General features: G+C 41.3%; 1 protein-coding gene across 5 annotated transcripts in view; it reads left to right on the top strand.

Moving 5' to 3' along the window:
• IntS6 (integrator complex subunit 6) overlaps positions 1-15921 on the top strand; it is a 438513-nt gene that overhangs the window by 122207 nt on the left and 300385 nt on the right. Inside the window, exon 2 of one of the 5 annotated variants that reach the window (XM_070098001.1) lies at positions 11761-11900. The exons of the other annotated variants lie outside the window; for them this stretch is intronic. Coding sequence (XP_069954102.1) covers positions 11883-11900 — 18 coding nt within the window. The 5' untranslated portion in view covers positions 11761-11882. The remainder of the gene's footprint in view (positions 1-11760; positions 11901-15921) is intronic. 5 annotated transcript variants of the gene reach the window in all.

A 15921-nucleotide genomic window follows, 5' to 3' on the forward strand; every position in this document is an offset into this window, starting at 1 on the left:
TGGAGTGAACATTAGTCTCCGTGCTCTTCCAAACATTTCACAATAATTCAGAGGTTGAGGCAGTGGTATTTAATAACATATATGTTATAAATAATAATAGTACATATTATTAATAACATGTATTATTATTATTATTAGCATGTATGTTATTAAATACTACTGCCTCAACCACTGTCTTAATCGCTTCCTCAACAGCTGCCTCAACTACTGCCTCAATCGCTGCCTCAACAGCTGCCTCACCCACTGCCTCAATAGCTGCCTCAACAGCTGCCTCAACAGCTGCCTCAACCACTGCCTCAATCGCTGCCTCAACAGCTGCCTCACCCACTGCCTCAATAGCTGCCTCAACAGCTGCTTCAACCACTGCCTCAATCGCTGCCTCAACAGCTGCCTCACCCACTGCCTCAATAGCTGCCTCAACAGCTGCCTCAATAGCTGCCTCAATAGCTGCCTCATCAGCTGCCTCAACCACTGCCTCAACCACTGCCTCAACCACTGCCTCAACAGCTGCCTCAACAGCAGCCTCAACAGCTGCCTCAATCGTTGCCTCAATCGCTGCCTCAACCACTGCCTCAATCACTTCCTCAACAGCTGCCTCACCCACTGCCTCAATCGCTTCCTCAACAGCTGCCTCACCCACTGCCTCAATCGCTGCATCAACAGCTGCCTCACCCACTGCCTCAATCGCTGCCTCAACAGCTGCTTCAACCACTGCCTCAATCGCTGCCTCAACAGCTGCCTCACCCACTGCCTCAATAGCTGCCTCAACAGCTGCTTCAACCACTGCCTCAATCGCTGCCTCAACAGCTGCCTCACCCACTGCCTCAATAGCTGCCTCAATAGCTGCTTCAACAGCTGCCTCAACCACTGCCTCAACAGCTGCCTCAATTGCTGCCTCAACAGCTGCCTCACCCACTGCCTCAATCGCTGCCTCAAATTGCTGCCTCAAATTGCTGCCTCAATCGCTGTCTCAATCGCTGCCTCTGCCACTCCAGTCGCACTCAATCTACAAGCACCAAACATAATGAATTATTGTGAAATGTTTGGAAGAGCACAGAGACTAATGTTCACTCCAACATAAACAAAGCCATACTGACGATGTGTCAACCACTCCCTCGTATTTTTGTACAACTTCCTTCCTCAATTATATCGTATTTATTATTATTATTATGATTATTATTATTATTACTATTGTTATTAGCAGTAGCAGAAATGTTTGTTTCTTTGCTGTGTTCAAGAGTAAACACATGATGTCACTGTCTAATACCTGTCCGAATAGCCATTCCAATATGCAGTCATGAATGGGTTTACATTATTTATACTGTAGTTTAATAGCAAATAATGAACAAACAAAACACTCACCACACTGAGTGGTGGGAGGGCTGGCTGCCAGTTGCGGGGGTCGGTGGGAGGGTAGTAGGGACTCGCAGGTGGCGGGAAACTTGAATATGATTTGGCGGCTGGGAATTTGGTGGCTGGGAATTTGGCGGTTGGGAATTCGCGAATGTGTAAAGCCCGCAAAAGCTGAAAACGTGAATATTGAGGGAGACCTGTATATGTTTGGACCATTTAAGGGTTAAAAGCTATTTTCAGTATTAAAACCAATCAAAATCATCTCTATTTCTGTAATACAGTGGACCCCCGCATACAGCACGTATCTCATACCGTACAATCCGCATACCGCTTGCTTTTTTCGCAAAAATTTTGCCTCGCATACCGCCCAAAAACCCGCTCACCGCTCTTCGTCCGAGGCGCGTCCAATGTGCGGCCTGAGCCACGCTCGCATGTTCCGCCGGTGGCATTGTTTACCAGCCAGCCTCCGCGGTAACATCCAAGCATACAATCGGAACATTTCGTATTATTACAGTGTTTTTGGTGATTTTTTCTGGAAAATAAGTGACCATGGGCCCCAAGAAAGCTTCTAGTGCCAACCCTACAGCAATAAGGGTGAGAATTACTATAGAGATGAAGAAAAGATCATTGATAAGTATGAAAGTGGAGTGCGTGTCTCCGAGCTGGCCAGGTTGTATAATAAACCCCAATCAACCATCGCTACTATTGGTGGTACAGCTGCTGCTGCTGTTGTACCACCGTCAGCTGCTGCTGCTGCTGTAGTACGTCTGCTGCTGCTGTAGCATCGTCTGCTGCTGCTGTAGCATCGTCTGCTGCTGCTGTAGCATCGTCTGCTGCTGCTGTAGCATCGTCTGCTGCTGCTGTAGCATCGTCTGCTGCTGCTGTAGCATCGTCTGCTGCTGCTGTAGCATCGTCTGCTGCTGCTGTAGCATCGTCTGCTGCTGCTGTAGCATCGTCTGCTGCTGCTGTAGCATCGTCTGCTGCTGCTGTAGCATCGTCTGCTGCTGCTGTAGCATCGTCTGCTGCTGCTGTAGCATCGTCTGCTGCTGCTGTAGCATCGTCTGCTGCTGCTGTAGCATCGTCTGCTGCTGCTGTAGCATCGTCTGCTGCTGCTGTAGCATCGTCTGCTGCTGCTGTAGCATCGTCTGCTGTATAGTCCTTGTGGCTTAGCGCTTCTTTTTGATTATAATAATAATAATAATGTAGCATCGTCTGCTGCTGCTGTAGCATCGTCTGCTGCTGCTGTAGCATCGTCTGCTGCTGCTGTAGCATCGTCTGCTGCTGCTGTAGCATCGTCTGCTGCTGCTGTAGCATCGTCTGCTGCTGCTGTAGCATCGTCTGCTGCTGCTGTAGCATCGTCTGCTGCTGCTGTAGCATCGTCTGCTGCTGCTGTAGCATCGTCTGCTGCTGCTGTAGCATCGTCTGCTGCTGCTGTAGCATCGTCTGCTGCTGCTGTAGCATCGTCTGCTGCTGCTGTAGCATCGTCTGCTGCTGCTGTAGCATCGTCTGCTGCTGCTGTAGCATCGTCTGCTGCTGCTGTAGCATCGTCTGTTGCTGCTGTAGCATCGTCTGCTGCTGCTGTAGCATCGTCTGCTGCTGCTGTAGCATCGTCTGTTGCTGCTGTAGCATCGTCTGCTGCTGCTGTAGCATCGTCTGCTGCTGCTGTAGCATCGTCTGTTGCTGCTGTAGCATCGTCTGCTGCTGCTGTAGCATCGTCTGTTGCTGCTGTAGCATCGTCTGTTGCTGCTGTACCACCGTCAGCTGCTGCTGCTGCTGCTGTAGCACCGTTGTTGGTGTGGCTTATTGAGAATACCAAGAAACAATTAACCCCAGAGGATTTGCCATCCAGGATAACCCAAAAAAGTCAGTGTCATCGAAGACTGTCTAACTTATTTCCATTGGGGTCCTTAATCTTGTCTCCCAGGATGCAACCCACACAGTCGACTAACACCCAGGTGAACAGGGAAAATGCCTGGAACTAGTGCTCATATTGGTGAATTTAAAGCCAGCAAAGGTTGGTTTGAGAGATTTAAGAATCGTAGTGGCATACACAGTGTGATAAGGCCTGTTCTGGAAGAAAATGCCAAACAGGACCTACAGTACTCAGGAGGAAAAGGCACTCCCAGGACACAGTGTCTCATCAGTCATTGCTGCATCTTCAATAAAGGTAAGTGTCATTTATTCTTCATTTAGTAGAGTAGTACATGCACAATATATATTGTGCATGTACTACTCTACTATTGTGCATGTATCCTTCTCTTTGTGTGTAGGAAAATGTGCATTTCATGTGGTAAAATTTTTTTTTTCATACTTTTGGGTGTCTTGCACGGATTAATTTGATTTCCATTATTTCTTATGGGGAAAATTCATTCGCATACCGATCATTTCGCATAACAATCAGCCCTCTTGCACGGATTAAAGTCGCTATGCGGGGGTCCACTGTATATCTTCCATTCTATCAAATGAGACCAAGAAACTGCAAATACAATCATAAAAACCACATGAAATTACACTGCAAGGTTGCTGTTTTAATCCAAAAAAACGGTCACTTTTTTTTTCTCAGTATGCACTGCATGCTTCAGGATTTGCTTTATATGGTGCACACTTGCCACATAGGTGCATTCTCTCATATCTAGGCCCAAATTTACCAATCACAGCTTATCTGAGTGAGCTGAGCATGGCGTAGATCTATGGCTTGGACCCTGTGGACAAGGCATAGATCTACGGCCTGGACCCTCAAAGGGTTAATGAGGAGACGTTTCACCACACAGCAGCTTTATCAGTCCATACAGAGGAGAATGGTGAAGAACAGGAGTAGTTTGAGGTAATCAGTCCCTCAGCCTTGAGCCAATGTAGTCAGTCCATCAATCTTGATAAGTATACAGTGTATGTGTGAAGAAGTGGCTTACATACTGTAGGCAGGAGAGGTGCAGCAGTTGTAGGTGGTATCACATTTGTCCAGTGTGGAAGTAGACCATGCCCAAGGTTTGGACAAATGTGAATCCACCTACAACTGCTGCACCTCTCCTGCCTACAAAATATAAGCCACTTCTTCACACATATGCTGTATACTTATCAAGATTGATGGACTGACTACATCGACTCAAGGCTGAGGTACTGATTACCTCAAACAACTCCTGTTCTTCAAGATTCTCCTTTGTATGGACTGATGAAGCCACTGTGTGGCAAAATGTTTCCTCATTAAAGATAACCCAAGTGTTGCACGTGTGTCTAATTTATCAACTTGTAGGTTCTCTGAACCATTCATCTACACTCTAGTTGGTGTATGGAAGACGGGAGGAGGGGAGAGGGTTAGGGTGATGTTCCTCCACAAATGTTTGCACCTCATTCCACTTTGCACAAATGTCCTCAGTCTTTGTAGATGAATGGTTCAAAGAGCTGACAAGTTAATGAATTAGTCATATGTGCAACTCTTGGGTATCTTTATTGAGGAAACATTTCGCCACACAGTGGCTTCATCAGTCCATACAAAGGAGAAACGTGAAGAACAGGAGGAGAATGAGGTAATCAGTCCCTCAACCTTGAGTCGATGTGGTCAGTCCATCAATCTAGTATTCTATTCAGGATTGATGGACTGACCACATTGACTCAAGGTTGAGGGACTGATTACCTCATTCTCCTCCTGTTCTTCACGTTTCTTCTGTGTATGGACTGATGAAGCCATTGTGTGGCGAAACATTTCCTCAATAAATATACCCAACAGTTGCACATGACTAATTTTATCAATCTGTCCTTAATCTTTGAAGAAGGCACCTTCTTCCCTCTCTTCCTGCATAAATGGGGTTAAATCCAAGTGGGGATCTGTAACAAGTGGCATTCCACAGGGATCAGTCTTGGGCCTGTTGTTGTTTATAATATATATCAATGACCTTGATGAGGGAATTACTGGTGATATGAGGAAATTTGCCAATGACACGAAGATAGGTAGGATAATCGATTCAGACGTTGATGTCTTGGAACTTCAGGAGGATTTAGACAAACTCAATTTGTGGTCAGAAAAGTGGCAGATGCAGTTCAATGTAGATAAATGTAAAGTTCTAAAGCTCAGAAATGTTCATAACCCTAGTACCTACCAGCTTAATAATGTTGAACTTAGTCGTACAGAATGCGAAAAGGATTTGGGGGTTATGGTAAGCAGCAACCTTAAACCAAGACAGCAGTGCCTAAGTGTGCATAATAAGGCAAATAGATTGCTGGGATTTATATCAAGAAGTGTAAGCAACAGAAGTCCAGTGGTTATACTTCAACTTTATATGTCATTAGTAAGACTTCACCTAGATTATGCAGCTTGGCTCTGGTCTCCATTTTACAGAATGGATATAAATTCATTAGAAAACATTCAGTGACGAATGACAAAATAAATTCATTGCATTAGAAGTCTTCCGTATGAAGAGAGATTGAAGTCCCTTAAATTGCATTCACTTGTAAGAAGAGGAATGAGGGGAGACATGATTGAAGTGTACAAGTGGAAGTTGGGTATTAATAAAGGGATATTAATAAGGTCTTGAGTGAGAGGGGTTGGATTTGAGTGGGACTTGCACATGAGTGAATGGAGTATCATTGAAAATTGGGTTGGGCAAATATTTTGTTAGTGGGATGGATTGTGAAGAACCAGCAGAGTATGTTCCTTCTTTATGTTCTTATTTCAAGAAGTATGTACTTGTGAACCAACAGGTATTACACATGATGCAGGGTCATCATGTCTGATTTCTGAACTAGTGAAAATGCGTATTACTTGCCAATCATGCTTATTATTCATTATATCTACAAGCACAGTATAGCACTTTGTCTGGATTTTTTTTTGGATTATCCTAGGTAATTTACACTATGTATAATTGTATTTATGTGTACCTGTGAGATACAGACAAAGATACAGACAGCTAAAGTCAATCAGCCAGCCAGCTGGCCGAACACTTATTACACATTCCAGAATTGTTTCTCTTCACTTAGGGCACAGCTTATAGGACATTCTGGCAGGATGACACTACGAGTGGTACCAAAATTGAAAGGACATTGCACAAATGTTGCACATGGGCTATTATCACGATTTTTGATATTTCCTCAGCCACTTGTGGCCACATCCACCTCAAAGCCACTAAACTCGGGGTCAACGTCACTTTCCTCTTAACCCTTTGACTGTCGAAGGGCCAAATCCTGAAGTTGCTTCTGGTGTCGCAAAATATTCGAAAAAAAAAATTATTTTTTCTTATGAAATGATAGAGAATCTTTTCCCGATTGTAAAGACACCAAAAAAACGAAATTTGATGGAAAACTGACGGAATTACGCTCTCGCAAAGTTAGCGACTTCGGCGATATTTAAAAATCGGCAATTTCGCCCAGTTTGAGCCCTATTTTCGGCTAATTCCGTTATTCCAGTCAACCAATCTCATAACTATTTCTTCAGAACTCTATTTTTTCTATCGATTGAGTACAAGAAACTGCTCATTTACCGATTTCAACTACCCAATAACATGGTCAGAAATTTGCAATTTGGCCAATTTCACGAAAATTAAAAAATATGACAATTTCAAAATAAGGTCCAGAATGAACAATGCAGACATTCCTGGCTCTAAAATAACATTTTCTTTGTTCATCAGTCATGTCTCCAGGTCCCTGTGATATTACTCTTGCTTTTTATTTAGAAATTTTATTCAAACAAAAAATAGAAGATTTACTGTTATGCAGACTACTGCAATACTGTAATAATTGTAAAAATTACATCAACCCATTCATGACTGCGTATTAGAATGGCTATTTGGACATTTATTGGACAATGACATCATTTGTTCACTTTTGAACATCGGCAAAAATCAAACATTTCCTGTACTTTGTGCTCCATTTCCAGGTTCTTTTTATAGTAAAATTAATCAAAATCACCTCCATTTCTATAATATAGTTTCCATTCTATCAAATGAGACCAAGAAAACGAGAATACAACCACAAATACTATTCGAAAATAGACCACAAAGTCGGCATTTTAATTAAAAAAAACAGTCGGAGTTTTTTTTTTCTCATTATGCACTGCGTGCTCCAGGATTTTTTTTATGTGGTGCACACTGACCACACAGACCCATTCTCTCACATGTGGGCCTTCTAGCTTTCTCCTGCCTGATTTGAAGCCGCTAGAATTTTTGAGTATATATACGTCAAACACGGTACCTCGCAAACGTATATATACGGCCGCGACAGTCAAAGGGTTAAAAGGGGAATGTTAATAGTACATGACATCAGTGAATCCCTGGTGTTTACTTTATTGTTTACTCTAGCTGGCACTCGGTTGAACTGGTGCTCCCACAAGGTACTAAGTGGTCCCAGATTTTTTTAATACCATGCACACTGAGTGTTAAGACCCATTCTATGCTGACGAGGCATCTAAGGCCAATTGTGCCAAATTTGGAGGTAGGAAAAATAAAATGTTGATCTACGTTTGGAGCTAGAGCAGTAACAACGTAGATATACGTTTGGACAGTTAAGGGGTTAAAAACAGAAGAGAGTAGTTATTAGATGGGGAGCTGGAGGTAATGGGAAGATAGAGGTATATCTGTTAAAGGTTGATGAAGAAAGGGAGGCAGTGATTTTATGCATTGGCCAGGCAGGTATAACATCATTTAGGAGTGAGGAAGTGCCAGATGTGAGTGTGGTGGAATTGTGTAAGGCAGTGCATAAAATGAAAGGGGGGTAAAGCAGCTGGAAGGAATGGGGTCATGACATAGTTTTCAAATGGTTGGTTCTTTTGTTCAATAAATGTATGAAAATTTAGAAGGTACCTAGGTACTGGCAGAGAGCATGCATAGTTACTTTGTATAAAGAGATGGGAGACAAAAGAGAGTGTAAGAAAATAAAGGGGAATAAGCCTGTTGAGTTTAGATAGGTTGGTAGACAGCAGTCACCCAGGGAGGTACTACTGTCCTGCCAAGTAAGTGTAAAACGAAAGCCTGTATTTGTTTTACATGATAGTAGGATTACTGGTGTAGTCTGTCTCATAAACATGCAAGGTTTCAGGTATGCCTTGCTACTTCTGCTTACACTCAGGGCAGACTGCACTTGGATGTACAAGCATATATATACACACCCCTCGGTTTTCTTCTATTTTCTTACTAGTTCTTGTTCTTGTATATTTTCCTCTTATCTCCAGGGGGAAGTGGAACAGAATTCTTCCTGTAATAATGCTTGTAGAATTACCGACTATGTAAAGTAAAAGGACACAAGTGCAACTAATATGACATTTTTATTGTGGCAACATTTCGCTCTCCAGGAGCTTTTTCAAGCCGTTACAACCAGTGCATGGACACGGAGGATATATATAGGCTCAGAGTGAGGTGTAATATTAGTGGTGGTAGTAGTAGTAATAAAACAATATGGTAGAACAATTAACATGAACATGAGTAAAAGGATATAAAAGCTATTACTTGGGTAACATAAAAATAGGTTAGACAAATATTTCTGTAGGAGACTGGATAGAGAAGGCCTGTTTCAGTGTTCATTCTCTGGAATGTGCTTGTGTAGTTTTAACAGGAGAGACTATGTGATGGCAGAGTTTACTGTTTTCAGGAGGATTCTTGCTAAGACTTCAGAGATGGTGAAGCTGCCTTTGTTTTGTTTAATTGTATTAGAGACAGCAATTAGTGATGATTCAAGGCACTTGCATCTGCAGAAATTAGGTAATTTGATCACAAATTGGGCATCCCTGAATTTCATGAGATGATTGATGGAATTGCGGTGTTGTACACAGCCTCCTATAAAAATATTTGTCTAACCTATTTTTGTTACCCAAGTAATAGCTTTTATATCCTTTTACTCATGTGCAAGTTAATTATTCTACCATATTGTTTTACTATTACTACTACTACCACTTATATCATGTCTACTACTACTAGCACTAGTATTACACCTCACTCTGTGTCCATGTACTGTTTGTAACGGCTTGACAAAGCTCCTGGTGAGCGAAACACTGCTACAATAAGTGCTAAATAAGCTACCATGGCTCTAAAGAAAGCTCCTAGTGCCAAGCCTTTGGTAAAGGTGGTGAGAAATACGATTGAATTTAAGAAAAACATCATTGAACAATATGATAGTGGCGTACGTGTGGGCGAACTGGCCAGGATGTACATATAACAAATCCCGTACAACCATATCTTCCATCATAGCCAAGAAAAAGGAAATCAAGGACGCTGTTGTTGCAAAGGGGGGTAAATATGCTGACAAAAATGAGATCATCAGTACTCGAAGTTGAGAAGTTATTATTGGTGTGGATAAATGAGAAACAATTAGCAGGAGATAGTCTTATGACGTCGCTTATTTGTGAAAAGGCTAGGCAGTTGCATGACAATTTGGTAAAGAAATTGCCTGCAACTAGTGATGATGTGAGTGAATTTAAGGCCAGCAAAGGCTGGTTTGAGAGATTTAAGAAACGTACTGGCATACAGAGTGTGGTAAGGCATGGTGAGGCTGCCAGTTCGGACCACAAGGTGGCTGAAAAATATGTGCATGAATTCAAGGAGTACATAAACAGTGAAGGACTGAAACCTGAACAAGTGTTCATTTGTGATGAAACAGGCCTCTTTTGGAAGAAAATGCCAAAGAGGATCTACATTACTCAGGAAGAAAAGGCACTGCCAGGACACAAGCCTATGAAAGACAGGCTGATGCTAATGTTCTGTGCTAATGCTAGTGGAGATTTCAAAGTGAAGCCGTTACTAGTGTACCATTCTGAAAATCCCAGAGGGTTCAAGAAAAACAATGTTATGAAGAGTAAAATGTGTGTGTTTTGGAAATCTAATAGTAAGGCATTCGTCACGAGGGAAATTTTTGTAGAGTGGTTCAATGAAGTGTTTGGCCCTAGTGTGAAGAATTACCTCCTGGAAAAGAAATTGGATCTCAAGTGCCTCCTAGTAATGGATAATGCACCTGCTCATCCTCCAAACTTGGATGACCTAATTCTGAAGGAGTTTGGGTTTATCACAGTAAAGTTCTTTCCCCCGAATACCACTCCTCTCCTCCAGCCCATGGACCAGCAGGTCATTGCAAACTTTATAAAAACTCTACACCAAAGCAATGTTTGAAAGGTGCTTGAATGTGACCTATGACACTCGCTTGACCCTACGAGATTTTTGGAAAGAACATTTCAGTATTCTCCATTGCGTAAGCCTTATAGGTAAGGCTTGGGAGGGAGTGACTACCAGGACTTTGAACTCTGCTTGGAGAAAATTGTGGCCAGATTGTGTACACAAGAGGGATTTTGAAGGGTTTGGGGCTGACCCTGATGAGCCTATGTCAGTTGTTAAATCCATTGTGGCACTGGGGAGTTCCATGGGGTTGGATGTGAGTTTGGAGGATGTGGAAGAGTTGGTGGAGGACCACAACGAAGAGCTAATCACTGAGGAGCTGCAAGAGCTTCAGCAGGAAGAGCAACAGATCACAGCTCAGAATCTTGCTGCGGAGGAGAAGGAAGAGAGATGGAGGAAGGTGCCTTCTTCAGAAATTAAGGAGATTTTTGAAATGTGGGGTAGGATGGAAAGATTTATGGAGAAACATCACCCAGAGAAGGATGTTGCAAGCCATATCGGCAACTTGTACAGTGACAGAGTCTTGGCCCATTTTAGGGAAGTTTTAAAGAGATGCCAGAAACAGAGCTCTCTGGACAGTTTTTTTGCGAGACAGGACTCCAGTGACTCTCAAGGTGGTCCTAGTGGCATTAAGAAACAGAGAAGTGAAGTAGCCCCACAAAAGCAATTGGTATCTGAGGTGTTGATGGAAGGGGATTCCCCTTCCAAACAGTAATTCATCCAATCAGTCTCCTTCTCCAGTCTTCCATACACAAAGAAGAATCGCCAATAAAGGTAAGTGTTATTCTGTTAATATTGAATTCATCATGTGCCACTGTATTGTTTATGTACTACATCTATATTTCATATAAAAAAAATTTTTGTTTTAATATTTCTGGGTGTCAGGAACGGATTAATTGAATTTACTTTATTTCTTATGGGGAAAATTGATTCGTAAATCGTCCATTTCGATAATAGTCCCACTTCCAGGAATGGATTATGGACGATTATTGAGGGACCACTGTATAATATATATATATAAATGTGTTTTTGCACTCAGTGTGTTTCTGGATGTAGTACTTCCCTTTAATACTTTCAAATGCTACATCACTGGTTTTAGTTACCCAGTATCTGTATCATATTTGTACATAGAATATTGCTATACGATTCCAATCTTATTGGTGGACTGTGTACTTATGTGATGTATACCATGAATGTTGGCTGCTTACTAACAATTAACATCACATTCCTCATGAAGTTTCCCATCTTCATCTGAAATTTTGTTTTCCTGATCTGGTAATTTCTAATGAGGCTTTTTGAGATACCTCTATCTCATCTTCAGAATGAGATTAGTGGAGGATAAGCAGGAGAAGAGCCCTGAAGCAGTGCCCAAGGTAGTGCCAGTGGGAAGAGAAGGGGACCCCTCCATTGATGTGACTCACGGAGGTGTCAAGAAGGAAATTCATGTTAATACCAGTGCAGGTGTTAACTAATTTTTAGTAATTCAACCTAGGAAGTATTGGAAAATTGTCAGAATTCTTCGAATAGTAAAACAAAAAAAAAGTAATGTTTAATGGCACATTGTTGTTGCTTGTCCAAGAATCGCAAGTGAATGTGTTAAGAAATGTGGTACAACCAAACCATACCCCCGGCCGGGATTGAACCCGCGGTCATAGAGTCTCAAAACTCCAGTCATGGTACAACCACATGCAGGTCTGCTTACACGATCTCTTATACAACTTGGTGTAACCAAGGTTATATACTTTGTATATTATCTATTGTTGTTATTACTATTATATGAGCTAATGGTAATTGTTTTTTTTTATATTTTCATATTGATAAAATGAAAGAATAGGAGCTGAGTGCTAACAACTGGGACTCATATTTAATAATTAAAATACAATAATTACTAAATGTGATGCAGTGATAGTCAATCATTGTGTTTCCTATCATTGTCTAACAAACTACCCTCCTCCCCAACACCCCCATTAATGACAAAATATATTTGCAATGATTATTCTTTCTTTCAACGCACTGGCCGTATCCCACCGAGGCAAGGTGGCCCAAAAGGAAAAATAAAAGTTTCTCCTTTTATGTTTAGTAATATATACAGGAAAAGGGGTTACTAACCCCTTGCTTCTGGGATTTTTAGCTGCCTCTTACGATACACATAGTTTACGGAGGAAGAATTCTGTTCCACTTCCCCATGGAGAGCAATTACTATGTTAGATAAAAGGTTACAAAATTCTTAATTTATAAAATAAAAGAATGTGAATTAATGGCTCCCATTGTGGGCTTTTAAAAAAAGTAATTGTTTAACCCCTTGACTGTCGCAAAATTTAAAAAAAAAAAAAAATTATTTTTTCTTATGAAATGATAGAGAATTTTTTCCCGATTGTAATGGCACCAAAAAAAAAAAACGAAATTTGATGGAAAACTGACGGAATTACGCTCTCGCAAAGTTAGCGACCTCAGTGATATTTACAAATCGGCGATTTCGCCCACTTTGAGCCCTATTTTCAGCTAATTTCATTGGTCCAGTCGACCAAACTCATAGCTATTTCTTTAGAACTCCATTTTTTCTATTGATTGAGTACAAGAAACTGCCCATTTACCGATTTCAACTACCCAATAACGTGGTCAGAATTTTGCAATTTGGCCAATTTCATGAAAATTAAAAAATATGACAGTTTCAAAATAAGGTCCAGAATGAACAATGCAGACATACCTGGCTCTAAAATAACATTTTCTTTGCTCATCAGTCATGTCTCCAGGCCCCTCTGATATTACTCTTGCTATCATGTGGGAGTTCGATACGTGGATTAGGGTAGAAATACTCACGTAGGCTGTTATACGTATAATTACTGATATGTGGACAGAGCCCGCAGCCGATTACCTATCTCCTTGGTTACACTCGTAAAACTGACCAGGCGGCTGGCCAGTACCCCGTAGTGGGTGTTTTGAAATAGTGTCAGCTCAGCACAATATGAACGACCGTGACTCAAGACGGTTGGTCGTTGAGTCAACGGACAGGTTACTGGTAACTGGTTACTGGTAACTGGTTACTGGTTACTACTACTGAGAGCTCGGCGACGCTAACGTATGTCGTCCCGACATACAACTAATACAAACTAGAGATGGCAGGTATACGGCTTGGGCTGATTCTATACAATGTCAAAGTACACAACATGAAACATTATATATATAATTAGAACATTGGAATGAAAGCTTACGTAACTGAAACTGTAATGCAATACGAGTTATACTATAGTACAACTTAAAACTCAACAAATGAACAACGAACTCAACATTGAGATTACAAGTGATAAAAACAAAAATTTTGATCGATCGATCTGTATTCGTGTGATCTACGGATTCTGAGGAAGGAATATATACAAAGAAAGAGTGTTTAACAGAAAGGCAGATTCGGTGCACGCAAATCTAGACTGTTAACTCTCAGAATGCGGAGAGAACATGAACACAAAAAAAAAAAAAATTCTTGAATACTGATAAGTTGATACTGTAACTATTCATCTATACAGGTTATTTACATTTAACCCCAACTCTGCTAGGGTGTGATTGACATATGCAGAATGGGTGTCCTCTCTGGGAGGATCAAATTCTGTAGCATTGGCTAACTCATGCTGTATTTGAGGCAAATCTGAATTGGAAGTTACAAATGATACTTGAGGATTTCTCAATACCTGTCGTGTACGTAGGGAATAACGACATTCAGGTTGATCGTCTGACTGAGTATCAGAGGAAGAGAGTACAGGATCAGGAGGATTGTCAGAGTCTGTCACATTAGTCTGGGTTGGAACATCATTATCATCACATACTAACTTCATATGATCCAAATGCGATTCTTTATACTGACCAGTACTAATCTCTCTAACCTTATACTTATTACCAGTGATATGTTCAACTACGCGATAAGGACCAACAAACCTTTGATCAAGCTTTGGCATTGCAGACGTTTTGTTAAAGTTAATCAGCATAACTCTCGAACCTACTTTGATTTTGGATGGCTTTACTCGAGTATTTACGACTCTTGTAAATTCAGCTGTTGATTTATGAAGTGTTTCACGGATTCTTCTAAAAACACTTTGAGCTAAGCTGGTACGAGTTGCTACGAAATCATCAGGGTTGTAATTTGGTTTCGGATTAGAATATAACAACTCATAAGGCAAACGTTTATCTACACCGTACAATGCATAATGTGGAGTGTCACCTATAGAAACATTTTAAGCAGAATTTATAGCACACTGCACATCAGGTATAACTTCATCCCAAGTTTCACTGTTGGGATTGATAGTGGCTCTCAAGACATCAAGTACTTTCTTATTGGTTCGTTCCGCTAACCCATTGCTGGCAGGATGATGAGGAACAATGGTGGATTTAGAGATCTTGTACAAGGTACACAAATTTTCAAGAATTTCATTACAGAATTCACCTCCGTTATCTGTTACTAGGGACTTAGGAGTGGTATGCCTGCAGATAATGCGTTCTTTAAACGCTTTAGCTACTGTCTCGGCAGTCTTATCTGCAATAGGAACTAACTCGCAATATCTGGTGAAATGGTCTACCATAACACACAGATGTTTGTTACCTTGGAGGGAACATTGGAAATTAGTTAACAAATCTAGCGCAACTCTTTCCCAAGGTTCGCTAGTAGTTGGATACACTTGGATTGGATTAGGACCATTAGCATTGCCTTTATGTTGCATGCAGACACTACATTTCCTAACATACTCAGAAATATCAGTTGCCATACGAGGCCAAAAGTATTTCAATCTGGCTTGTTTTACTGAACGATCCATACCAGGGTGTGCAACACCTGGTACATCGTGAACTAGCTGTAAGGCTACATTCACTAGTGACTGTGGAATTACTAACTGGTATACTCTTCTGCTTGGAGTACCCAACTCTGCTGTTCGATACAGTAATTCTTGGTTCATGACAAAGTCACTAATGGGTGCTGGTGGCTTCACAGTCAGAATAAGATCTTCCTGGAGCAGGAATCGAATCACACCAGCCCACATGGGATCTGTTCGTTGAGCATTCTTTACATCTTCAGCACTAAATGGAGGGTCTGCAGTTACTATACTAACATGTCGCGATAAGGCATCTGCGACTACATTTGACTTGCCAGGTAAATGCTCAAAGGTGGGATTGAACTCTTGGATAGTCAAGGTCCATCTAGCTAACCTTCCAGTAGGTTGTTTGTTCTGGAATAAGGGTATCAGTGGAGCATGATCTGTCAAGACATGAACAGAGTACTGATAAATAATGTCTCGGAAGTGCTTTAAAGACCATACTATTGCTAAAGCTTCTTGCTCAGTTACTGTATAATTACGTTCAGCCTTTGTAAGGACTCGGCTAGCAAATGCAACTGCGTTGTACTTGCCATCGGTCTTCTGAGCTAGTACGGCACCTATGCCAATTGAACTAGCATCAGTTGTCAGATAGAAAGGCTTAGAAAAATCTGGAAATTTCAAAATTG

Source organism: Cherax quadricarinatus, chromosome 60, assembly GCF_038502225.1.
Source record: "Cherax quadricarinatus isolate ZL_2023a chromosome 60, ASM3850222v1, whole genome shotgun sequence".
NCBI classification, from domain to species: domain Eukaryota; kingdom Metazoa; phylum Arthropoda; class Malacostraca; order Decapoda; family Parastacidae; genus Cherax; species Cherax quadricarinatus.